Source organism: Aspergillus neoniger (genome assembly GCF_003184625.1).
Source record: "Aspergillus neoniger CBS 115656 unplaced genomic scaffold BO87scaffold_7, whole genome shotgun sequence".
Lineage (NCBI taxonomy): Eukaryota > Fungi > Ascomycota > Eurotiomycetes > Eurotiales > Aspergillaceae > Aspergillus > Aspergillus neoniger.
Genome location: NW_020291135.1, coordinates 98,327 through 123,186, shown reverse-complemented (window position 1 = coordinate 123,186; position 24,860 = coordinate 98,327). Strand labels below are relative to the sequence as shown.

Sequence of the window (24,860 nt, the reverse complement as noted above, 5' to 3'; positions counted from 1 at the left end):
CTTCCCTGCTGCCAGCCGATCTGCCGCTGCTGTTGCGTATTGGCCGGAAGGCGGGGTTTTTACTCCGGTGGTGGTGGTGTTGTTTCGTTGCGGGTGGTCATATCCCCGTCTACGCTCCGCTGCTGCGTCACGGCCTGCATCGCATTGCCCTGAACGGAGATGGATTATAGGTCCGGCAGGCTGCTCGCCCACACGGACGCTTTTCCATCGTCCTCGTCCGCTTTTCCATCGTCCTCGTCCGCTTTGCCACGCCGGAGATGGTCGCAGCTGAACCCTCTGCATGCCTCGCCGGTGGTCGAGACCGTCCGTCCTCTGCAACAAACTGCTCCCTATCGCTATGAACCCGCGCTAGATGAGTCCTCTCGAGCGCATCGTACCACTACGCTACGTCAGCTAAATGGGAATCCCGGGACCTCATCCTGGAGAAACCATAATCGGTCAGCTACTTCGCGGCCCTCAACGTCGGCATCGCAGCCCGTGCTGGTTAGGGCATATTCGGGCGGCCCTCATGACACCTCCAGTACTTCGACCACGATGCCTTCGCAGCGCTCATTCCCATTCATCGGTGGCTCAAGAAGCCAGCGACGCGGGCCTGCTCTCCCATCGGAGGACGACTTTAGCATAGACGGCATACTGCGAGCTATCGAGCCGAATATTCGCCAGACGTTAGACTCGATCGGAGAGATCTGCGGACGCAGCAGACTCAGTCTGGCGAACGAGTATGGAAGTCATATTGCTCCGCTAGGCGAGATCCGGGCTCCCCCGGGTGGCCTGGTGACAGTCGAAGAAGCCAGCTCCGACCATGAAAGACAAAGCGACAACGTGGTCATCTATGACGACGAGAATAGTGTCGCCGATAGACGTGATCATTCGTCCTTATCGCAGTATCGACACTGGGACGGCAGACGACCATCTACGGGGTTTCCTTTCAGAACTCCGTTCTCAGGGGCCGGCTCGTCCAGCCAGGCCCCGCCCAGTACCCCAAGATCTCCCCTGGCATTGCATGCGCCGGCCGAAGAGCCCGCGCTGGGAGCACTTCCCACGAGGCAATTTGCCTCCAAGCCCAATTCAGGCGGCCGTACACTGTTAGGCACGCAGACACAGTCGGGCTCGAATATTCTTACTCCGGCTCTTGTATCCGAGGTCTTGCTTGATGCCCAGGCTGAAGCCAACGCAACCTCTTCCTCGGAGGTTCCACGAGGCCAGGAGCTTCTCGGTCCTAGCGCTATGGATTCCAGCGCTGGATATCGGGGTTGGATTCCGCCGTCCCTGGTAGCCGATGTGCAGGCGCTTCTAAGCTGGCTACAGTATGGTGCCGTAGCTGCTGGTTCCGAGGCAAGACAGGCAACAGCTGAGATGCGACTACGAGCGATGTTGGAACGAGATCAAACTATTTCAAATGCGTGATGGTAATGATGTTGCTCGCGGGAATGTATGAAATGACGAGGAACGGTGGCGATGATGATTATGATGTGATATACGATGTTATCTATATACGGCAGAATTACTAGGCAGCGATGCTACCCACGACATATAATGACTGATGACTATGGCACCCACATTGATGAGCAACAGAACAGTACTTTTCTTTCATAGTAAATCATGATCTCGTATCACTCTACACCCATGCCAAAAGACGCCACCCATGACACATGCTCTAACAGTAACCCCTATATATACTACTAACTCCATCATCATCACCCCTCAATCTCCGCAATCAACGTCTTCGAAAACTCCTCGAACCGCGCATACGACCAACACTCCCGGTACCTCTCCACCAACGGCCTCTCATCCTTCTCTTCCTCCTCCTCCTTCTTCTCCCCATCTGCCTTACCAGCACTTCCATCCCCACCCTCATCCTCATCCTCATCCTCACTACCCTCCTCCTCCCCACCAACCTTCCCCTCCACCAACTCCCCAAACCCAACATCAACCGGCACCTTCCCCAAAAACCTCACCCCCATCTCCTCCGCCAAAACCTGCCCCCCACCACTCGAAAACAAATTCGTCACCTCCCCACAACACGGACACGTATACCCGGACATATTCTCCACCACGCCCAGCATCGGAATCCTCGTCTTCACACAGAAATTCACCTCTTTCCGTACATCAGACGTCGCCACCGCCTGCGGCGTAGTAACCAGCACCGCACCAGCAAGCCGAGGCAATGAGGAAGAAGAAGAAGAAGAAGCATCAATCGTACAAAGCGTCAAAAGCTGCTCCGCAAGAGCAATATGCTCATCACTTGTTCCAGGAGGCGTATCAATAAGCAAGTAATCGGTTTCATTCCATAACACGTCCGAGAGGAATTGTCGGATCATGGCGGTCTTTTTGGGCCCCCGCCAGATTACGGCGTCTGAGCGGGATCGGAGCAGGAAGCCGAGGGACATGCAGCGGAGGGAGCCATGCTTGATGGGGCTTTCTGTTGTCGTTGGGGTGGTGGAGGAGTCTGGTTGTGAGGAGGAGGTCATAGTGGATGGGTGAACGGGGACAGGAAGCCAACCGCCCGGCGCTTGGGTGATTTTTGCGTCTTCGAGACCGACTAGACGAGGGATTGAGGGGCCGGTGAGATCGATGTCTAGGATACCGACGGATTTGCCTTGGAGGGTGAGCGCGAGAGCGAGTTGTAGCGTTACGCTGGATTTGCCGACGCCGCCTTTGCCGGAGAGGACCTGGGGATTAGATTGTTAGTTTGTTTGAGAGATAGCATTGGAGTAGAGATAGATATATAGAGAGAGAGAGGGGTAGGTAGGATGTGCGCGCATTGTATGCGTAGGTGTAACCATTCATTCATGCTGTGTGCAGTTGCGCGCTGTTATCGATAAGAGAGGAGGGGTTGTCGCAATGGGATTTGGAGCTGGAGGGAGCTGAAGTTCAGGTATATGGAGAGTGATACTTACCAGCACAACATTCTTGACTCCGTCGAGAGGCATCTTGAGTATCTTCCTCTAATTTGGACCTGGGTATCTGGTTGAGTTGGAGGAGTAGGTGAAAGTCTGGGGATGGCGATGGCGAGCCGATTTCGGGTGGGCTTTTTTCTGCGTCATTCCGCGGAGTTTTGCTTATCAATCCAGCCGGTCCGGAGATATCACTCCCTCACTCAGTCACTGCTATCTATGTCTACGAGATGCATGCATGCTGCAGAATATACTGCGTATAACGATGATGTGCTACTCTCTACATGCTGTACGAGTCTGCAGCATTGGACTTTTTGTACTAATGTCAACCCTAGACTGCTCATTACTAATCATCATTGTATCATTCCATGACATAACTCGGGAGTTGCTTCTCATCAACTCGTATCTATGCCTAAAATGCCTATCACTAAATCCTGACGTTGTGAGAAAATGCACCGAGCTTATGCACACCTCTATACCCAACAGGACTATACCTCCACACTTATTGCCACTTCTGTACCACCACGCCGCCCCGCTTAAACTCCGCCATATCACCCAGCACAACACTCTTGTCGGAGAGATCCTTGCTGGGGAACGTAGTCATCAATACCCAGGGACGCGACTGGCTGCTAGGGCTGGCAGCGGTTACAAACTGGTACACGTCACCAATGGTATGGCTGGTGTTGAACCGGGAAGTGAGCCGTGAGCCGTCTCCAAGGCGGATCTGAAGAGTCACCGTCGGCTGCGACTCATCTATGTCCGGCTTGGCTGGCTCGGTGGACTGACTGGGAGTAGGGGCAGCTGCTGGCGCAGGTGCCCTCACACCAGGCGTGGGGCTGCCGAGACGCTGTCCAGCCCCGGAGAAGGGCTTGTACTTAGGCTTGGGCTTCACGTATTTCTCGTCATGCTGTTTGATTTCCACGTCCACCTCCTGACCAGCCTGCACATTCATGATAGAGAGCGGGGCACGGCCCTGGCGGATACCCTCGAGAATCTCGCGGTTGGCGGGGTCGTCGGAGTTGAACAGCTCTCCATCATCAACAGAGAAGCCATCAGACCAGAAGTGTAGGGTTCTATGTACGCGCTGCGGTGTCTGCGAAACAGGTGCACTGGGGGATTCGATCACTCTGCTGGGAGCCTCATCACCACCAAGGGTACGTGCGGTGCCGGTGAAGAAAGACCTTCTGGTGGGTTCGTCCGATGGCGGAGGCTGAGCCCTATAAAAGTATCAGCTTTGAACAATCAAGCTTTCCAAAGGTCCTCACCTTTTGGCCTTTTCAATGATCTTCTTCTTAATATCATCGGGGTTCTGCACAGCCAAGCCCGACTTTTCACCGCCAGCAAAGAAGTCTTGGTTCACTGCATCGTCTTCCTCGGAAGATTCCCCTCCACCCGACGCAAAATCGTTCAGGGTCGCAAACTTCTTTTTCGGGGCCGACCTGCGGGACGAGGGCTGCGGGGTAGTGGAGGGGGAATGAGAGGAGCTGCCACCAAGCGAACGGCCGGCAGAGGGTTCCGATTCAGCGCCGAGTCGGCGACCACCACCAGCTGCGCCAGTATCCTGTGAGGCTTCATCTTGTTCGGCGAAGAATTCGGTGACTGCGGCTTCGAGGTCCCACTCATTGGCTGCCAGATAGCCTTGTGCCTAAGATGAAGAAAGTAGTTAGCAACCATAGCTAGAGATGGGATCATTAGCATGTACCTCGTGAGGATCCGTCCTAGTCATCGCGCAGAATTGAGAGACAATCTCATCGCGGTCCGCGTTGTGCTCCATGTTGGAAGTAAATCGACCGTGACGGCACTGCACACGTTGTGATGGTTGGTGTTAGATTTTGTGAAGCTTCGCAGTCCAGCACTGATTCGAAGATGGAAAAGCACAAAGACTATCGAAGAAAGGCGGAGAATGTCGGGGACTTGGAAGATGCAGTGGTTCGTATTATTATTGTAGCTCTTCACGAAGCTGAAGGGGACCCAATAACGGTACGTCACTGTTGCCTGATTGGTCATCCGGAAGAGGGGATCTTCCGCTGGTGCCTGAGGAATCCCCCGGCGAACCATCAATGAGAGGATATTCCGTGACGAAAAGTAGTGACTTCACTCCTTTCATTCCTTGGCTGCACTCTCACTTGCTTCTCATACTTGACTGCTCGTCTGACCTTACTCGATTCCATCACACGACCCTGCAGGCTGTCTCTTCTAGTTGTTGCTATAGCGAACGCGAGGGCAGGCTGCTTACATAACGGCTTCTGCAGGTCAGGTGTAGATCGTCAATCCAGCCAACCCCAAGGGACCGACCTCATCCAGCGCCGAATTCCCCTCCATTCAGTTGGTGCCCTTCGTATCCCCGCGTCTATCAACTTGCTGATTGTTTTTCGCAGTCACAGACGGGCTTTTCTAATTTCCAGCCCCGTCCTTGACAGTTTCCTTTCCCTGTTGATCGCCTTCTCCCCGCATCATGGCCGCCGACCTCTCCAGCTCGAGGGAGCTGTATGAATCTGGACTGACTGTCCACTCAGATTCTGAGAATTATTCGGCCAATCATGACATCTCCGGCTCTCAGTCATCCTCCTCGAGCTCCCCCTTGATCCTCTACAAGCCCCCAACCATCTGGAGTATCCTGCGGGGAGCTGCCATTAACCTCGTTCTCCCATTCGTGAATGGGTTGATGCTGGGATTTGGCGAGTTGTTTGCACATGAAGCCGCCTATCGACTCGGCTGGTCCGGGACAAAGGTACGATTACAATCTCTGTTTGATAGACAGGGGCGCAGGACTCGCCCCGGTCCTTCGTTCAAAGCCGGCTTTCGTTATGGTTCAATAACACTAACCAAATGTTCATATTAGGTCTTCCCTATGCATCGGCGTTCGAGACCTGTCGGGCCCGGAATCGAGGTGCGAGACATCCCGTCGCAACGGAGGGGGACTAGGGCGGCCGGACTGAAGGATGCTACGTCTCTAGAGTAGACCCGGATGGAGTACTAGCGGACCATATAGATATCTCATCACGCCCGATTGATATTGGCATGTACGGGTAAAGTGGCATCAAAACAGTTCATTTCTTGTCGCTTGCAGGGTGGCATGAATGCAGTGTACATAGAGCAAGCATCAGTAATCGGTCTGACTGGACGGCGTCTGGCGAACCACCTCGAATTTAACCTCTCACACATTGACGAGATTTGGGTTTCTTGAGAATAGCCACATGGATGTTAAATCGGCCTAATTCCATAGCGAAGACTAGACCGCTCGAGACTCCGTAGGAATGAATTGAGGAGTTCCGCCCGGCAGAAAAGGCAGGCTTGGCACCGAAAAAGCGTCCCGAAAAGCCTCCGCGATTTTCCCCAAACTCCGATTCGATTTCCCAATTCATCTCATCCACCTTCATACCAATTCTCGCCATGTTGGGAGGGACTGGTCTCAGTGGACGCGGCGTTTTGCCCGCCGTGGCCCGGCAACGGTTGTATGCCTTCTCACGTTCCAGCCGATCGGTTTGTCCTCCGCCGCAGTCATCTCTTGTCGGCTCGAGTACGAGATTGTTGACTTTGCCCTACAGATGTCCTCATTCCGTCCGCAGACCCTGAGAACCGCCGTCCCATATGGCCAATCCAAGCCGACACTGCTTGGAACGCGCTCCTGGCGGCCTGCCACTGCGATCACCGGAGTGGCCGCCGCTCGCTTCAATTCCACCTCTTCGGCTCCTTCATCGACTACTCCCTCGGTCCCGGCGGCCAGTGAAGTCTCTCTCGCACCCCAAGGAGAAGTCAACCTCAATGATCTGACCGCGGCTGATATCAATGCGATTCCGGAGCAGATTGGATACTTGAAGCAATTGGGCTTGGATTTCGGTTGGGGTTTTTCGTCCATGATCGAATGGAGCGTTGAGCACTTCCACATCATGGGTGGTCTCCCCTGGTGGGGTGCGATTGTCGCAACCGGTCTCTTCATTCGTCTGGGTCTTCTGTACCCTACACTTATGGCCGCGGACACCAGTACTAAGCTCAACAACATCAAGCACCTCACCACGCCGCTTCGGACGGAGATGGTTCAGGCCAACTATAAGAATGACCTGATGGAGGCGACACGGAAGAGGGCGGAGTTGAGCCAGCTGCACAAGGATCACGGTATCAAGCCCTGGAAAGCAATGATCCCGATGATTCATATTCCCTTCGGTTTTGGTTGTTACCGTGTCGTCAACAACATGTGCAGTCTGCCGGTGCCCGGACTGACCACGGAACACGTTGGCTGGCTTCAGGACCTTACTGTTTCCGATCCCTACTACATTCTTCCTTTGATTGGATCAGTTATCCTACATCAGACTCTCAAGGTGCGGAAATTTGCCTTTTCTTTTCAAACGTCTAGCTAATGCAGTTGCTTGTAGAAAGGAGGAGAGACCGGTATGAACCAAATGAAAGACTCCGCTTTCAAGAACCTTTTCCTCTACGGCATGCCCACGATTTCGTTCCTGTTCATGGCCAATTTCCCTGGTGCCCTTCAGCTCTACTTCATGACCACCAGTGTGTTTGCTCTGGGGCAAACGTACTTGCTTAGCTCGTCCACTTTCCGGAGGATGGCTGGTATCACCATAGTGGATCCCAACGTCCCAAAGCCCGACGAACAGCAAAAAAACGATAACCATGGCCTCCGCTTGATCAACGAAGTACCTGACAAGGAGGCCGCCCAGAAGGCTGCTGAGGAGGCCGAACGCGAGAGGTTGAGTCTCATTGACCGTACCATCGGACAAGTCAAGGAGACTGGGTCGAAGCTCAAGGATGAGATGCAGAAGAAGGTTGAGGAGTACCGGGGCAGTGGTCCCACCAAGAACGCGGATGGAACTGTTTCCGCGGGCCCCCGACTCAGCGAGAAGGACCGCAAGCTGGCGGAGGACTACGAGAGACGGCGTGCTGAGGAGGAGGTGTGGAAGCGCGAGGAGCGGAACCATGCCCGTCGCGAGGCTCATCTGAGGGCCATGGAGCTGCAGCGCCAGAAGGCTGCGCAGGCGAGCCGGCAATAAGTGCATTGATATGACCAGGCGTGACGGGCTCCAGCGTGATGTTTTTTGTAATTATCTGTATTATATTGATGCTATCTCATTCTCATTCACCTCGGTTGTTTTATAGGAATAGACTAGGTCTGTTAACCATGGATTATCGATGCATATTTACCAAATGTGAAGATATTCACAATATCTTGTCGTCCCGTTCACTAACCATCCTGAGTCTATCACTCTTGCTTAGTCGGCGAATAGCTTCACTGGCCCTGCTCAGGTTTGCCTATAAAAGCCATCGCCCCGGCGCCAGCGTGGGCTTCTCCTTCCTCTTCCTTCATCCTCTCTCCACAAAACATAACACGTTTCTCACTCTCCAAAATACTTTGTGTGAATTGCTATATTCTCTCTATCATCACTCATTACATACGAACACATCTAAGCTACGGCAGGAGAAATCTTGACTAGCCTGATTGATCACATCCATCTCCAGATGCAAAGATCTAAGCTACATATGGCAGACTGCATACTTGCCATGTCTACCAACAAGCATCTATCTGGCGACCGGAAAGGGGCATGTCAAAAATCCCCAGTGTGCATCGTCAAAATATAAGGGCTGAGTATCCTGAGGCGTGAAGAATCAGGTCGCCGATGATACTTTGCTTGTTGGCCAGCTTCCCAAATCAAACTCAAAACGAACCTTCCGAACTATAAGACTAGCACCGCTTGAGAGTATCCCTTTAAGCTAGCTTGACGTCTCGAAGACTATCCACAGTCAAGTTCTATGCGGGAAAATCCGTATCCTGATCACCTACCAAAACCAAATATGGTACAGCACTTAGGGCAATAGATTCAACAACTATGCCCCCATCAGTGCGACCGGAAACACTGTCCAGTGTTGGGCCGCGAACATCCTTGAACCCGGTCGAAGACCTAGACAATATGTCGAATACGAATACAGAGACGACTTTCTCGTGAATGAAACAGTTCGCTCTACGATAAGAGACTTTGATTGTATCCTGTCCGAGCACAAAGCATAATAAATCGATCGGTGGTTCTAGGACACACCAATCAATAAAACAGATTCTTTTGGGGTTCACCATGGTCTGCCGACACTTTATAAGTGCTTTTAGAGCACTAGACATCTCTGGGCTGATGAAGAATGACCTAGTCTCATGCAGTTTGCAACTTGGGTGACCACGTGTACCAGGGTAGCAAAAGCAATTGCGGATACTCTAGAACAGCGGCGACAAAGACACAATTTCAAACCTACTCGCAAAATGCTTAAGCATCAAGAAGAAAGCCTAGGGGCAATAAACTTTGCAACGCCACAAGTGACGTCCAGTGCATTACAACGTTCTCAAAACCGTGGTCTACATATACGCTTCTTACGGCTTGTCGTTAACCGAAAGTGCCTGCGCAACATCTACATAAAGCTGGGCCGTTGACTAATTTCAGAGTTCTCTGAAGGATTCTCAGAATGGGTATCTGATGCAGCAATGCCATAACTGTCTCACTCGATGGCTAAAGAGTAGGAAATAGCTGATAGGGCAGTCAGACTTTGCGCAACAATACTGCGAGCACAACATGATGATACAGCTCCTTTTGTTCTAGCACCGCATTAATAGCGATCTCCGCGGCTTTACTGTACAGTTGGGGTTGTGGGACTCGGAATATAGGCTCTCAATCACTGCCCGCCCCTGACCAGCAGGCTTGTCCTAAGCTGCAGCCTTGATGCATTCTAATCAGCAGCTAAGTTCCAACCTGGGCTACTCGAGGGGATCACCCCAGATAGTAAAGCTTCAAGCGAGGATTGGCTGCGTCTATGGGTTATATATTCTTCACTCGACGTACCATTGTACACACTCCAGTGTCAGGAGCGGGATTTGACCTAGTCTGATCCGTACCTCACTCGCAGAAGCATCAAAGCCACCTTCCATACAGGTTTCTGACTTGGAAGACCTCAAGAACTGTGTCATCGACCCAAGGCAAACTTATAAGGGCCTATGAAAGGCCGAGGTAGTAAGGCATATCCAGAGCAGAACGCCATATGGCCCCCGGTTCTATCTCTATCTTTAAGGCTTCGGAAACTACTCATCAGCATCAAATCATACTGGTTCATCGTTTAGCGCTCCAGAGGGCCCAGATATGAGATGTCATTGGCACCATTCTCACAGATATCTTAGTCACCTGATAGGCTTCTGCTGTCCATTAAACAGCGAGACGGAACTGGTTCTACATATACGACTGGGACAAGATGGAGCTAGTACTTGCACTTCTTGTCTACATTCCCTCCACACTGGTGGCGATATCAGCCACAGTCCAACATTAACATGTGTTCAGAAAATGATGGCTATCGATAATAATCTGGTCAGAGCCAGTTGTCCTCTCTCTAAAACAGCTATTTCAATACTGAACAAGTGTTGATAAGATACCCTAGAAGTATCTGGATCTAACCACTCCCAATGCAAAAAAATCATAGTCAGACCCAGGGACCTTTTTCTAAAGGGTCTTGCCCGATGTGCGCTCAAATCTGTGTGTATATATCAAGTGCCAGCTCTGGAATATCGGCTATAAGTTCAACATCTCGAGAGGACAGACCATAGCCACAATAAACCGATGTTCAAATGCACGTTTGCACAGGTCGGCACGATGAGGGAGGTCCGTGATCTCAGGGCGAGTAGCACGCCCAATCGTCCGGCATTGGCCATATTAGAAAAAGAAAAGCGCGGCATCTTACTATTTTCATCTAGACATGGCCCATGAACATGTACCATTATCTTGTCCTCCTATACTACAATAAACCCACAGTCTAAAGGTCCTGCTTAGATGCAACATCCTACGAGAACTACCAAGCAGGCACGATCTAGCTATCTCAGCCAACATACGTGAAGGAATGCTCAATACAACCAACCTCAGATCCTACTCCACATCCGCGATAGCGATGGTGATTGCCCTACAAAAGTCAGATCGCTCGGATATGACCACTGAACGTGTTGAACCAGATGGAGCATAGAGCCATGTTGGACGGTTGAATTGGCTTGTTGACGATCAAGAACCGCACTGGTACAATCTATGTGCCTTTGGTAGACAGTTACTTACCACACCAATGAAATGGCAGTGTCAAGGGTTGATTGGACAAAAAGGAGCGGGATACGGCAGAATGTGCGTGCTATGCTGAGGATAGCTATAGTTATTCTAAAAATAGGTCTTAGTATGCAAGCCTGCGGGCTATCCAGGATCCGACTAGACATGGTTTACTATCTTAGCTGTTCCTGTATTAAGCTTCATGTAGTAGAAAATGCTTATTTATCACTTGATCTATGTTAGGATATACTTGCTGGCTTGAAACTAAGGTTACCTGGAATAATCAGTCATAATGGGGTTATAGAACTCCAATAGTGGTACCACTAAATAACAGGAACTAACTCTCCACTGCTTCTACTAGTCCTGATAATGTCCTAAAAAAAATGTAACAATCATCTGTCTTCATAAGCAACCGCGTAGAAACAAGCTGGACCAAACCCCAGAAAATCAGCCCTACCAAGACGGGGCCAGCCGCACTCGCACCTCCAAGGGTCGCTTCTCCACCAACAAGAAAGTCCGCAATTCTTCCCATTGCAGGCGTTTCCCCTCTACCGCCTCGAAAACAAAGTTGACCAGTAATTTGGTGAGGATCAACCTCATCTCCGCCCATGCCAGGTGCTGACCTAGGCAAGACCGTGGGCCCATGCTGAACGGCTGCACCGCCTGACGGTCATCGTGGTAAAAGGGCGAGTTAGGGTTGTTCAACGCATCCGGAAGCCATCGCTCTGGAAGGAAGGAGGCTGCATGGAAGCGAGAGGGGTCGCGATTGAGGGTGTAAGCCTGTAGAGAAACTGAGGTCTAGGCCGTGATGTCGTTGTCAGTAGCCAGAGCTTGCGTCGGTCATATCTCCAGCGGTTTGTTTGTTTTACTTACTCCGCCTGGTAACCAAGTCCCACACACAGTACTTCCTCCCGGTGGCACCTGGCGGGGAAGCATCCACGGCACGGGTGGACACAGTCGGAGACCCTCCTGAATCACTGCAGTGAGGTACGACAGATCCGCCGCTGCTGACAGGCTGATATCTTGACTAGATTCGAATTTTTCGCGGATCTGCTGGATGAGGCGCTCCTGAATCGGTGGTTCATTCACTAGATAGGCCAATATACCCGTCAGCACCGTGGCAGTTGTTTCACTGCCCGTTGTAGTCAAGATCATAAAGGTCGAGTTAAGTTCCCCCCGTGGTAATGCCACTTGGCCATTCTCATCGATTAGGTGAGACATGATATCCGGCCGCTGAAGTTCCCAGCTAAGCCGGCGGTCGATCTTGTCCACAATCTGCCGGTAATGGCGCTGACTCTTTTCATGCAGCGAGTGGGGGATGCATTTGATCAGTAGCGCTTCTAACGGGGGGTAATACCGCGCTGCGGCAATGAATGAGGCCGCCTTAACACTACCGAATAGCAGCGCAATCCAGGGGTGATACCGTGAGTGCTGCAGACAATCAAAGGACTCGCCAAAGCCGAGGTCGCCGAAAATGTCGAAAGTGGTGAAATTGAACCAGGGGCCCATGTCAATCACTGCTCCGTGTGTGCCAGCGGCTGATACTTGGTCTCTGATCCGGTCGACGAGAAGTGAGGCATATCTCTGCAGCACAGCCTCCTGCGCCCTCAAAGCGCGCGGAGTGAAGGCCAGAGCGAGCAATCTACGCATATGAGAATGTTTGGCCGGGTGAATCGCACTCAAAAGAGTATCTGGCTGGCCAGGCTGCCTTCGCCACCAGAGGGGATCCTTGAGAAATTGGCGATCGTCAGGCCGATTCGCATAGATGTCTGTCCATGCGTCCCCGCTGGCAAAGCTGACCTCGTCGGGGGCGGTACGCACAACAGGCCCATACTTGCGATGTAATCTTTCGAAGTCATGGACAATTGTGCCCCGAAGTAGTGCCCTAATGAACGGAAAACGGGTGGCTGACCAACTAATTGGCCCGGGTAAGTGGCTCAATGGACTGAAAAATATATTGTAGATGATGCGGCTTATGGGGTACTGAGCAAAGAGATCAGTAATTATTCGGATTAAAAGTAAAGTAGTCTGGTGAGGAAAGAGATGCCTACAATCACGAGCAGGGAAATACCTATACTCAAAGCGTTAACAGCCATGTTGATGGTTGGTGGTAGGAGAGGAAATGTAGGAGTTAGGGAAGCACACTAAATAGGGTTGTTAAGGTTTGGAAGACAAAGAGATATCGGCTTACCTGGACTAATGCATGCAGTACAGCCTATCACATCGTGGCCCCTAATTTCCCAATCAACAGAAAGGAGATCCCTGTATGACCCCTCGGTTTTCTCTTTCCACACTGCTTATCTCTTCTTTGCCGCTCCCTCCCCGTATTAATTTGGTGGAATTCCATTTATTAGACCTTTTAATCGAGACCAACAAGTCAATGGGCGCACTGCTATCTTCGGAAGAGATATGTTGGATAGTATCGATGTTTCTATATTGAGTCGGGGGGAGGTGGTGAAAGGATGCAAAGGATGGGGGTGGGGCGTAGGAACCTCGAGAGATAGATGGTGCGATGAGTACCCTAACGGATGAATAGAAAGCCTTGATGAGAGTAGAAGGAATATTTATGGGAACCATATGCGCGTTGCATGTATTATCACGGCAGACTAAATTCATCACTGCTATAAGGTGATGAGTATGCATTGCATGCTAGAGATTAAACTGAGTATTCAATGTTCAGTAAATATAGACAATCTGTCTACCGTCATGTATTAAACAATATCATCACAGCCGTGGTCCTTATCAGCCACCGTTTTGCTATCCACACTCAACTCTGCTCCCATGGCTGGCTCCCATTATCAATAATTACCGGAAGATACGTCGACCCCCAACACTCCCAGCAGACCAAGTGACCGACCCTCTTACCCCCAAATTACCCATACTCAGTCCGGAGAACCCTACGCCACCACCCTCTCCATCCCGCTTATACCGCCGCAGCGCTTCCCTCAGATGCGAAGGCAGCAACTGGCCCCGATGGGGATTCGGAGGCAACTTAACATCCTTCTTCCCAGCAGGCGTAGACATAGGCCCCCTCTCCACGGGCTCCTGCTTAATACCCCCAGGCGTTGCTGCTGTTGTCGTCGCAGCCGTCGCCGCCTGTTCAGCTTCAATGGCAGCCAAAGCCGCCTGATCATGAGCAAGAGCCCACTCAGCCTGCACGGTACGAGCCTTCTCGATAATCTCACCGGCAAAGACCTTCGTAAAGCCATTTATCGTGGTAACCACACTAGCCGGCACAGACTGCGACAGAGCATGATTGACAATACGTCGTAGCGTTTCTTTTCGTAACTTGGCTCGTTTGAACAAATCGTATCGTTCTGACTGGATGGGATTGAATGCATCCACCAGCAACCTAGAGAAAAACAAGTCAGCAACTTCTCCCACAAAGCCAGATAAACACCTTAGAAGCAGAGGGACGCATACGCCATATTCTTCTTCTCCGCCTCCGTATCCGTCGTCCCCTCCTCCCTTCCCAGCAACTCCCCCTCATCATCAAAATCCTCATCCTCATCGGCATCTTCTCCCCCTCCTCCTCCTCCAGCACCTCCGCCACCAGCACCGCCCCTCACCGACGCGCCATCCGCATCCACCGATCCCAGTCGATCCATCCCTGCCCGCAGACTCCCTTCTTCCCTCTCGCGCTCCTTCTCCGCTTTACTCTTGCGGCCGCGCTTCTTTCCCTTCGTTAAAAACACACCATCGGCGCTGGTCCCGCCTAAACTGCCTGTGAAACTGCCCGTCACGCTGCCAGCGTCGCTGTAGGTGCGCGTGTCTGCGTCGATGGTGTTGGGGAAGGAGGTCTGGCGGAGGGGGTGCATGCGCGGTCGTTTGGGATGGCTGCCGAGGGGTTGGGAGGAGGCGGAGGAGATGGAAGGGCGCTTGAGAGGGTTGGAGGATGGAGGAGGTGGTGAAGACATCGTGGTGGTTGTGTGTATGTGTTTGTGTTGGAGGAATGGAGTGATGGGTGGTGTTGGTGTTGCTTTGTCGAGAGCCGACAAGGCTTGCTCGCTGCGCGGATGAAAACTTGTATCTCGATCTGTTTGGGTACCTCGGTAAGACGCGATTCAGGATTAGGTTGTTAAGTCATTCAGAATAGAAAGGGTAAAGGTGGTGGACTGGATATGGAGACAGCTTGGGGAAGATGATGCGATGAAGCGCGAATGAAAGAACGAAAGGCGGCTTATCGGTGTTACGGCCCCCCCCATCCGGCAAGTCTGCCGAGTGGTCGACTTTCCGCCGGCGCGCTCCTGCGCCCGCCCGCTGCTTATTTCTACTTCACTCGTTCATCACTCAACTACTCGGAAGTTCTACAGTTCTACGATCAATGCGCCTGATCAGTCCGTAAGACGGATAATATTTATTCAAAATACCACAATGCCACAAGGCGTAAGCGAAGGTGGATACTAACATTGCTCAAAAGGAACAAAGCTCAATCGCTCGATGACAGAAAAGAAACAGCTGACAAAACCCGAAATTGGAAACAGTCAAGTAAACGATATCATTCTCCCACTTCCATCTCATCTCTCATGCATGGATAGACACTGTGTTCGCTCTCAAACGCGCTCTTCTCCGAGCCGAGGGGCCCCCCCTTTCCAGTCAAGACGTTCGTAGTAGCGGAACACGAGGTCATATCCGTCCAAGTCATGCACGATCCGATCCACCCGACGATATCCTGCCACATTTTCCATCTTGGTGCGACGAGCTGCTTGCCGCTCAATGTACTTGACCTCCTTGATGTGGTCCAACTCGCCGTCGGCCGTGGTAGTCTCAGGCTTAGCCTCGAACAAGGTCACCGTGAAGCGTCCGGGCTTGAAGATGTTCACCACCTGCTGGATGATCTCCTGCGTAGTCTGGCCGTTCTGCGAGTGCGGCACGTTGGTCTCGAACGACGCATAGGAGCAGTGAGGCTCCGGGGTTACATGCACCGTGAAGTAGTGCGTTCCGGTGTTCTGGTCCGGGGTGGGGATGACGCCGTTGGCGGAGAATCCGCATGGGGTGAACAGGTAGGCGTCGATCCGAGACTCGGGGAACTTGGACTTAGGATAGACGTCCGAAAGACCACAAGACTCCGACACGACCGTTCCCAGAGCATGACCCTCGGTAGTCAGCTCAGGAGGCAAGACGCGGCTGCCGTTGGACGACACGTCATCCATATCGGAGTTGTTGCTAAAGACATCAACGTGGTCGTCATTGTCGGCCTCGAAGTTGCAGTAACGCTTCTCGGCAACCGCAGTAGCGTGGTCGAGGTAGAATTGCTTGGCGTTCTCTTCATCCAGGTCGGTCATCAACACCTCCAAGGTCTCATCCTGATCTTCGCGAGTCTGGTACGCTCCAGCTGCGGGCACTTGAAGCATCTTGGTCTCGGTCACCGGATCCTCCGACTCGACCCGAGGGCTGGTCGGGGGAGTGAGCAAGGTGTTCGGCTCAGTCAGGTAGAGGTACCAGTGCTCGCCGTTCATCTTGCCAATCATGTAGGCGCTGCCGTTGAGGAAAAGCTTGTCCATGGTGCGAACCTCGTCTCTCCAGCTGCGGTGGGGACCGCGCTGACGGTCAGGGAAGAGGAAGTTCTTGCGGCTATAGAACACGCGGTACGGGGCCGCAGCGACGGCGATGCCGCGGGAAGGCGCCGTGGCGCGAGGGAAGCCACCGAACAGAGCGGCAATCTCGAGGATGCGCGGAAGTCCCGACAGCAGGGTCGTCGTACCACAGGTCTTGAGGATCAGCTTGTGGGGCCAGACGAACATGCTGGACTCGGACAGGAGATAGGCGTCCACATCCTCAGACGAGACAATTGAGAGCACTTGGCAGTTGACGAGATCAAGCATGTCCTTCCAGATCTCTTCGGGCACAGCCTTCAGGCCGGTAGGACCGGCGGAACCCAGTTCCTGAGCGGACGGGGCAAACCAAACCTCCAGAAGCTTCTCGGGGCCTTCGCTCACGTCAGTATAATGCCAGCATGCGCTTCTACTATAAGAGTGACATACCTTCGAAGGCGTTGGTAGAATCGAGATCCTGGGTCGCCTCATGGTTGATCGTCAAGGACGGGGTGGCCATGAACGAGGACGGCGACGCCGTGTAGTGCTGGGGAATTCCAATGTAGACCATCTTGACCGATTGAAAATGTGGTGAAATTGATCGGTAGAGCGGATGGAGCAGCGATATAGCAGGTGCGCGCGACTGGATTTGTGGACCGTAGACAAAGAGCCTAGGAAGCACTATCTGCTGCCCAGACGAACAGGGGGGCTATGTCCGTCTGAGAGAGTAGGCCCTTAATCTTTTTTTAGGTAATTGGCACTCAGCCAAAGAGGGGTAGATTCGGTAGAAGCCTGAAGGGCTGCTAGGGAGGGCGGAACGAGAGGGAAAGGAGGAAAAAGCCTCTGGAAAAGGGAATGGTGACTATATCGTCGTAACCCTCGTGCTGGAAGATACCGATACCGGCGAAAGTATCGGGTCTAGCAGACGAGAGTATCTGCTTTTTTGAATGTGGGAGAGGAAAAAGTGAGGTTTGCGCGACTGGAGAAAAAAGGTGGGGTTCAGGCGTGTTATCGGGGCCTACTCGCGATCTGTTAGCCATGACAGAAACTTTTGACCCACCAGAGACCAAGTGGATGGAAGAGATTCAGAAGACGGAGACAACCTACTTGGCAGGCTTAGACAGGTACCGTAGTAGATCCTTCGGGTTCATGGAAGGCAGGACAGAAGACGAGCTTAAAACAGCACGATGTCGCGAAAAGCCACAGCACTGAACATCTGCGAGGCGACTTCCGACGGCAACGATAACGGGTAGGGCAAGTGTGCAGAGAGAAGCAGCAAAGCGATTTGGCTCTTTGATCACTCAATGAGTCAAAGACAACCAAAGCAATTAAACCTCTTCACCAGACAAGTGAGAGAAGGAGGAAATTAAATAAGATTTGGGAAAAGGGCACGCGGACGTGGGGGGGAGGGAAAAGAAAGAAGTAGTTATTGACGGGCGATGGTTGAGCGATTATTATTGCTGTCCGTGATCTGTGTGGGCCCGGAAAAAGTTCGTGGGGCGGGCAAAAAAAAGACAAGAGGCCAATCTGGGTTGGGCGCCAGCTGGGAATCAAGCGCAGAATCTGAGAGAATGGCGGGAAAAACGGTTCAGATTCGGGAAACCTCCAATCAATAGGATGAGGGGAAGATGCAGGAACATATAACTCACCTGGGCAATTATAAAATTTAGTCCAACCACACACGATCCCTGGAGAGGCAGGAGGGCGCGATGGATGAATAGTAGTAAGTAGATGATGAGAGAAGAAGGCCAGGAATAAAGAATGAGCCGGTCGCATTTTCCCAGCCATACCAGATCTAGACGAAATAATACGGAAAAAACCCGACATTTCATGCCCAACCAGGCAGGCGGTGGTACAAGGGTCACCAACATGAAGAAAGAGGGTGACGTCGTGTCTCCCCTCCCTTACAAGGAAACCGGTAACACAACTTTCTCCTTCTCTTATAGACATTCCCTACACTATGAATATACTAGTATACTTTATTGCAATCAGTAAGTATATCATGCAGAGGTACAATTCGCTAGCTAGCATTCAAGAATAGCCCCGATTCCCTCCTTCTAAACACCCTTTTCCCAAAACGCCGATTCTGTCCATGCCCAGCAACAAAGAATTAACTAACAAGAATGTAGAAAAGATTCACGCATGCCTCTTCACCCACCCCCTAAGATGTACATCCAAAGTAGATACAAATGATATGATGCTACTTGCTGTAGTGAGAGAGACATGGAGAATCAGGATGAGGACTCCACAATGGCATGAGCGAGGTCAACTTCCCCCGCGTCACTAATCTTTGCGGCCAGGAACTCGCCCACTTTCTGACTCAGCCGATCTCGAAGGCCATCCGTCACCATCGCGCCATGACCGTTGGCCAGTGCCATCCGGCCCTCCCGTAGCGTGTTCAGCACCCCCAGCAGCACGCTAAGCACCCGCTCTGCTTCCGGCCGGCGTGGACTCTCCTCCGCCATCCCATCCTTGAGCAGGTTGCCGTACGTCGGCAGATTAGGCATGATCAGCACCCGCACCGCCTCCGCACCGCCAACCGCATGTAGTCCGATCACCGCGCCATAGTGCGCCCCAAACGGCTTGGACGGGTCCAGGAACGTCTTCAGGCACGACCGGGCCAAGCGTGGCTTCAGTGTATGCGACGAATTGGAATATTTCTTGGCGATAAGGCCCAGAAGCGATGCCGCAAGGTCGCGCAGGGCAAATTGTTCCGTCAATTCAGCACTACCACCGAGTTGTCGGCCGATCAGGCAGGTCAGAATCGGTGGAACAAGTGAGGCGATCTATCAGGAGTCAGTAAAATGTAATCGGTGTTGTTCATGTGACAATCATGACTCACATAAGGGTCCACGTAGAGAGACTTGTTCTGTACCAGAGCCTCGGCCATGTGCATCACCTGCGTCAGGACGAAGACATCCTTCAGCCCATGTGTCACCTTCTCCGAAATGAACTGCACGAAATATGGCACCAGCTGGTGTAATCCAGGGTCTTCTCTAAGACTAGCATAACCCGACGTCCTGTATTCCTCACTGGACTCGTCCAGGAAGGCGTTGCAGACCTTCTCGAAGTATAGCTGCAGCTCCTTGGAAAGCACATGCTTCACCAAGGGCTTGACGGAGACATTCCCTCCCCCACTCATGGCCGCCAATGTAGAGCTTGCGTTGGGTCCCTTGGACATCAGTTCCATATTTCTCGAGTCGGCCGCCGTAGGATTCTGGGGGATGGACGGCTGTACACCTTCAACCGCCAACCAATGGGCTTAATGGAGTCAGCATGCCAACATGTCATTGTAGATATTTTCACATCGCAGCAGGGGGCAAGAATACCTGTGAAAGAGACCTCCCGAGGAACCCTAGGCAACGGCGCATTTATCAACTTCTCAAAGTCCACTTCCTCGTCCTCCACGTAGAACAGCGGTTGACCAGGCCCCAGTGATGCTTCTCCAAACCGCAAGGGCCTTGTGGACTCGTATCCGTAAAGTGGCTCCACGTCCAGTACGCGCAGGGCCTGCGCGACATCTTGTGTTGTGAGTAGCGTGCGTCGACTGTGGCGCATGAATTTGAGGGCTTCTTCGAGGACCTGCGCGATGCGGTACTCGACGTCGCGGGCAAGGTTCTCGGTGACATCATTACTGAGGTTCACGACACCGACCGACTCGGCGACATCGCGAATATTATCGGGGTTCCAAACGGACATGGTGGGTGCGGTGTTGAAGTGAAGGTGGAAGAACGGAGGCTGGAGGTTAAAGGGTGGTTAGGAGGGTGTAACGTCGTCGGCTCGTCAACGAAGGGTCCGGTTATTTCGTGCAATGTGAGGTGAGTAGGTGATCATCAAAATAATTATCCGGGAAGAGCCAAAATCATTCTGGAAGGCCCAGAGCAACAATGTTGAAATGAATGGCAGCAAATAAATGCGACGCGGGAACGGAGAGAGCTTCGGAGGCAGAAGGCGGAGAAAACCTGCCGCTGGGCATCCACACGTGCGTCTTCAACTATGTCCGTGTCGGACACTTGCAAATGGAAAACAACACTATCATGTGTACAAACATATCAACTTCATCTTGCGTGAAAGCAACCCTGTTATAGAATACGATATTACAATTTTATACATTGAGTCAACCATAAGCGTGACGAAATGGAAAGTGAACCTGAACCGTTTATACTACTACTTTGCTAGGTCAGGTATACAGTGCCCTATCCTACCACAGGAGGACGCAATGTAAAGTCACGAAATGGACCTAGTCTTTCAATTCTTGATGCCTTTCAACGTCTTGAGCAGTACTTTTACTTCCAGTATTGAGAACGAAGTACGCGAATGGTGACAATTTGATGACCGGTATTTGCTCGACTGTCTAGTCTTTGACCCCCTTCACCGATACGTGGACATCTTTCGCATTTCTTGCCACTCCGTGGTCACTCCACTCCATAGTTTCTTTGTCTGTCTGGTATAATTCAACCTGAGTCTTGTTGAAAATATTTGCAAGGCAAATATACAACTCAAGGTAAGCCAGGCTTAACATACGGCGGTCAGTTACTATATTCCATGGCTGGTGTTATAACTTACTTGATGCCAATGCATGAGCGTGTTCCCTTGGAAAATGCAACATTCCATTTATCCAGTATTTTTCCGCTTTCGCCAATCCATCTCTCAGGATTAAATTCGTCGGGCTTGGGGAAGATGTCTGGATCAAAGTGGATCATCCTTGTCGACATTGAGACTGCTGTCTGGATACAAGTGGGGATATCAGCTTGATCGGTTTTGGCTTATAGTGTAATGCTTTGGCTTACTCCTGGTGGTATTAACTGGCTATCAACTTCAATTCCACCTTTGGGAACAATGCGCGGAAGTCTGGAAGGAGCTGGAGAGGACAGCCTAAGTGACTCCTTGATCACGGCGGTCTATCCATAAATCATTAGCGAATGACCCAGGTTATAAACAGGTAACGCTATTATTTACCAGATACGGTAGGTTGCGTAGATATTGGTATTCGATAATCCCATCTGCGTTCACAGGCTGGCTCTCGAGCTCTTCTCTCAACTTCTTTGCAGAATTTGGGTGCGTTAGCAGGTAATAAGTTGCGCAGGATAGCGCGTAACTTGTAGAATCGGTCCCAGCAAAGCAAAAGAAATATGCTTCATTGACAAGCCCATCCATAGACCGTGATGGAGAGTCTTTTTCGGCTTGAAGAAGCGAACTGAAAACCGTCATTCGGGTATTACCTTCTTTTTGTTCACTTGTGGCAAGATTTGTAGAAATATCTCTCATCCACTCCAAACACCGCTGTTAGATTACGAGTTATTAGTGGAGCTAAGCTTCTCTTAACAATGACATTGATTGGAGCTTACTCACCTGTCTGAAGTCCATGTAGCCCGGCGCGACTATGTCCGTCAGTCTGGGAGGGAGGTTAAGGGCAATCCGGGCAAGGATAGGAAAGCTTCTGAACAGATGGAATCGATCCGCAAACATATCTATGCTGGAAAGGAACGGCGGGCAGGCTGTTCCCGACATCACCAGGTTCAAAGATCTTCCATACAGCAATACCATTATGGAATCGGCCTACGGAGGATACTATTACCTGACCTTCACATTCTTCAGCAGGTCATGGAGTATGAAGAACTAACCGTGACACAACGGTAGAGCTGTTGAATGTTTAGCGGGCACTGCGTCTCCGCTGCGATCTTTGCTTGATTGATAGCTTTGGTCACGATCATTTCAAGCTCGGGGGCCAGAAGATCGACATGTCTTTTTGCAAAGGGGGCTTTCACAATATCATAACGGAGCTTGTATTCGTGAGGATCGGTGAGAAAGGCAATGGAGTCATTGAAACCAATACTGCCAAAGAAGGTGGGATCCTTGTAAAAGTCCGTTCCATTTTTGAATACCCTTGGCTTGGTTAGCACAGTTTCACCTAATTGATTTGCTTGTCTACCTATTGAAAAAGTCCCTGTCGTTGATGTGAAGTTCATTGGGATGAATACGGACGACAGAGCCTGTGTAGTAGTGAGCATAAAGAGTAAGATAGAGTATGATGGTCATTTTCTTCAGCAGTGTCAGACCATATTTTGCATGTAGCGATGGAAATGATTTGGAGTACTGTCCACTCAGGATGACATCTTTATAAAATTCGTACCAACTGGTCGCAGCAGCAATCCGTGGTCCGGGGAATTTGCTGAGGGGATGGAAGTAAAGGCGAATAGTAAAAACGCTACAAGCATAGATAGAGACACCAATGAGTAGTATCAAGCTGATATTAGCGGGCAGGACTTGTTCAACTAGCAGATTCAAAGCAGCCATGACTGAATGCGCATGCGAGTATAAAGCAGTGTATTACTTGAATCATAGATTTTGAGAATCTGAAAGAGCAGTCTTAAGTTACCCTCGGAAAGGTTCCTCTCTTAGGAGTATCTCCGCAGTCGCACGGGATATAAACCCAAACGTTTTCCATTGTCTATCATTCTCCCTTTAGGGATACTCACACCGTTGTGTACTACAGTCATCATGCACGAGCACCCTTCTAGATGGCCCCTGAAGAGCGCATTGCCCCTACATTCCAATGCATGCCTTCAAATATGAGTAGCTTGAGCGTCCTGCATAACAGTTGGGTTTGTACAACAGTGCTCATCGGTTTGTAAGAACTACCCTGTAGGGTTGCAGAGTGTAATTAGTAATTTCATGTACCGGGTTTTGGCGTTTGTAAGCCATTAAATACGCTAGTTTCTTTATGGAAATACTAATCCATCAAGCTTCAGTAGATATCTCTAATGGATTTCAATCAATTAGAGCTTACTACTGATATCCACTCGTGATGTTTTGAAATTGTAACGACTATTTGGAGTGATAATACTAGTGATAATACTGTAATGGCTTCCAGGAATTGAAATTTCAACATCCGGCCTACTATCTAGGGGCATGGGAAACGCGGGCGACAGGGCCACAGATGTAAGGGCTAACTTAGGCTGGGTAATCTTCACCGTCAACCTGCAGATACTATCTGCAAGTTTCTAGGCTTTGGAACCAAAGAGACAAACCCTAGTGCAGGCAAAGAGCAAAACAGTCCATATTCGGTAGCATCAGACATTCTTTACATCCCCTCGTATGAATTAGGCTCACATCAAGGAGTACCCTGCATCAACAGGAATAATGACACCCGTGACATATGAAGAACTATCGGATGCGAGCCACATTACACTTTCCGCAACCTCTTCCGGCCGTGCACAGCGTCCCAATAGGGAGCTTTGCTTTGCAAGTACGTCCTCACTGGCCCCAATCTTCGTCAGGGCGTCGGTACGCATTTCAGTTTTGGTCATGCCGGGGGCGACCGCATTCACCCTAATCTGGTTGTGGCCGTTTTCTTTCGCTGCAGTGGTGGTCAAAGCGGCCACACCGTGCTTGGAAGCACAGTATGCAGGCATAGTAGGCCTCGTCTTCAGAGCACCACTGGAGGAGATGTTGATAATGGAGCCGCCGCGACCTTGTGTGATCATCTCTTGCAGTTCCCACTTCAGGCAGTAGGCGACGCTGGAGAGGTTGGTATCGATTACTCTACCCCATTCGGCCTCATCCAGCTCTGAAATGGACATGGAATTACCGTTCACCCCTGCGTTATTCACTGCAATGTCAAGGTTGCCGAATATTGTGATTGTTTCCTCAACTGCCTTTCTGATGCTGCTGGAGCTGGTGACATCTATCTCGATGAAGCGTGCTTCATAACCTTGGCTAACAAGTTCCTACTCAACTTGCCTACCAATGGCCTCGTCAATTTCGGCAATAGCGACTTTCACGCCGGCTCTAGCGAGTGCAGATGAAATGGCTTTGCCGATTCCCCTCCCACCTCCTGTCACCATGGCAGTTTTTCCATGTAGATCAGGGTGGATAGCCATTGTCGGGTCAATCAATAGCCAATTGCTATGGGTTACGAAGTGGGCTTTTGTGGTAGGACGAATTCAGAGATGCTAGAAAAGAGTCTTCTTGTCGAAGATAACATTTATGTCAATCTGATGCCTTCTTAAAGCCAGCAAAGAGTCATTGGGTCATTTGTATAAATTTCTCTCAATGCAGCTCGGTGCATGAAATGCATGCATTATCACGCGTCCATTCTTCTTGGGAACAGCGAGAATGCAGAAGCCTGATCCGTATTGCTGCATTAACTCAAAATGACGAAGCGGGCTGGTGACCTACCTAGTCCTGATTTCACTCAGCGTATTATGGGAAGATGAGTGTATAGCCCCATTCTTGGAAATCGCAGCAGCAAAGGTACTGTAAGATAGCCACGGCGTAAAGTCTGCGCAGTGCTAGTAGTAGACGAATTAGCTTGGCTGGGGTTTGCAGTGAGACTGACTGGAATTCATAGCCCTTGAATG

At 51.1% G+C, this 24,860-nt stretch overlaps 9 protein-coding genes across 9 annotated transcripts; 3 read left to right on the top strand and 6 right to left on the bottom strand.

The window, feature by feature from the left end:
- Positions 1–159: 159 nt before the first annotated feature.
- Positions 160–1,407, top strand: BO87DRAFT_302653 (uncharacterized protein; the record flags this gene model as incomplete). The annotated part of the gene is made up of 1 exon (XM_025619212.1): positions 160–1,407. One exon carries the CDS (start codon positions 160–162, stop codon positions 1,405–1,407), a length of 1,248 nt encoding a protein of 415 aa, XP_025482423.1.
- A 200-nt stretch (positions 1,408–1,607) lies between these two features.
- Positions 1,608–4,876, bottom strand: BO87DRAFT_404646 (Mrp/NBP35 ATP-binding protein). Its single transcript, XM_025625878.1, has 5 exons — positions 4,600–4,876; positions 4,163–4,542; positions 3,418–4,114; positions 2,901–2,946; positions 1,608–2,656 (listed from the first exon to the last, which is right to left on the bottom strand). Exons 1-5 carry the CDS (start codon positions 4,669–4,671, stop codon positions 1,698–1,700), a joined length of 2,154 nt encoding a protein of 717 aa, XP_025482422.1. The 5' UTR covers positions 4,672–4,876; the 3' UTR covers positions 1,608–1,697.
- A 308-nt stretch (positions 4,877–5,184) lies between these two features.
- On the top strand, positions 5,185–5,878 carry BO87DRAFT_217297 (TOM13-domain-containing protein). Its single transcript, XM_025618663.1, has 3 exons — positions 5,185–5,222; positions 5,276–5,628; positions 5,740–5,878. Exons 2-3 carry the CDS (start codon positions 5,353–5,355, stop codon positions 5,857–5,859), a joined length of 396 nt encoding a protein of 131 aa, XP_025482421.1. The 5' UTR covers positions 5,185–5,222; positions 5,276–5,352; the 3' UTR covers positions 5,860–5,878.
- Positions 5,879–6,252: 374 nt separating this feature from the next.
- BO87DRAFT_353106 (membrane insertase OXA1) lies at positions 6,253–8,044 on the top strand. Its single transcript, XM_025621222.1, has 3 exons — positions 6,253–6,380; positions 6,446–7,216; positions 7,271–8,044. Exons 1-3 carry the CDS (start codon positions 6,291–6,293, stop codon positions 7,901–7,903), a joined length of 1,494 nt encoding a protein of 497 aa, XP_025482420.1. The 5' UTR covers positions 6,253–6,290; the 3' UTR covers positions 7,904–8,044.
- A 3,214-nt stretch (positions 8,045–11,258) lies between these two features.
- Positions 11,259–15,099, bottom strand: BO87DRAFT_353104 (cytochrome P450 monooxygenase). The gene is made up of 5 exons (XM_025621221.1): positions 14,387–15,099; positions 13,840–14,315; positions 13,015–13,034; positions 11,837–12,946; positions 11,259–11,761 (listed from the first exon to the last, which is right to left on the bottom strand). The coding sequence occupies exons 1-5, from the start codon at positions 14,878–14,880 to the stop codon at positions 11,417–11,419; spliced, it is 2,445 nt and encodes an 814-aa protein (XP_025482419.1). The 5' UTR covers positions 14,881–15,099; the 3' UTR covers positions 11,259–11,416.
- A 417-nt stretch (positions 15,100–15,516) lies between these two features.
- Positions 15,517–17,068, bottom strand: BO87DRAFT_302395 (adenosylmethionine decarboxylase SPE2; the record flags this gene model as incomplete). Its single annotated transcript, XM_025619202.1, has 2 exons — positions 15,517–16,892; positions 16,948–17,068. 2 exons carry the CDS (start codon positions 17,066–17,068, stop codon positions 15,517–15,519), a joined length of 1,497 nt encoding a protein of 498 aa, XP_025482418.1.
- A 1,414-nt stretch (positions 17,069–18,482) lies between these two features.
- On the bottom strand, positions 18,483–20,419 carry BO87DRAFT_404642 (TATA-binding protein-associated factor TAF6). Its single transcript, XM_025625877.1, has 3 exons — positions 19,827–20,419; positions 19,340–19,758; positions 18,483–19,283 (listed from the first exon to the last, which is right to left on the bottom strand). The coding sequence occupies exons 1-3, from the start codon at positions 20,194–20,196 to the stop codon at positions 18,729–18,731; spliced, it is 1,344 nt and encodes a 447-aa protein (XP_025482417.1). The 5' UTR covers positions 20,197–20,419; the 3' UTR covers positions 18,483–18,728.
- A 449-nt stretch (positions 20,420–20,868) lies between these two features.
- BO87DRAFT_384087 (cytochrome P450) lies at positions 20,869–22,794 on the bottom strand (the record flags this gene model as incomplete). The annotated part of the gene is made up of 7 exons (XM_025624679.1): positions 20,869–20,962; positions 21,064–21,224; positions 21,288–21,398; positions 21,457–21,780; positions 21,850–22,056; positions 22,122–22,383; positions 22,430–22,794. The coding sequence occupies 7 exons, from the start codon at positions 22,792–22,794 to the stop codon at positions 20,869–20,871; spliced, it is 1,524 nt and encodes a 507-aa protein (XP_025482416.1).
- An 812-nt stretch (positions 22,795–23,606) lies between these two features.
- Positions 23,607–24,380, bottom strand: BO87DRAFT_302295 (SDR family NAD(P)-dependent oxidoreductase; the record flags this gene model as incomplete). Its single annotated transcript, XM_025619197.1, is given in 2 exon segments — positions 23,607–24,216; positions 24,232–24,380. The coding sequence occupies 2 exon segments, from the start codon at positions 24,378–24,380 to the stop codon at positions 23,607–23,609; spliced, it is 759 nt and encodes a 252-aa protein (XP_025482415.1).
- Positions 24,381–24,860: the final 480 nt, after the last annotated feature.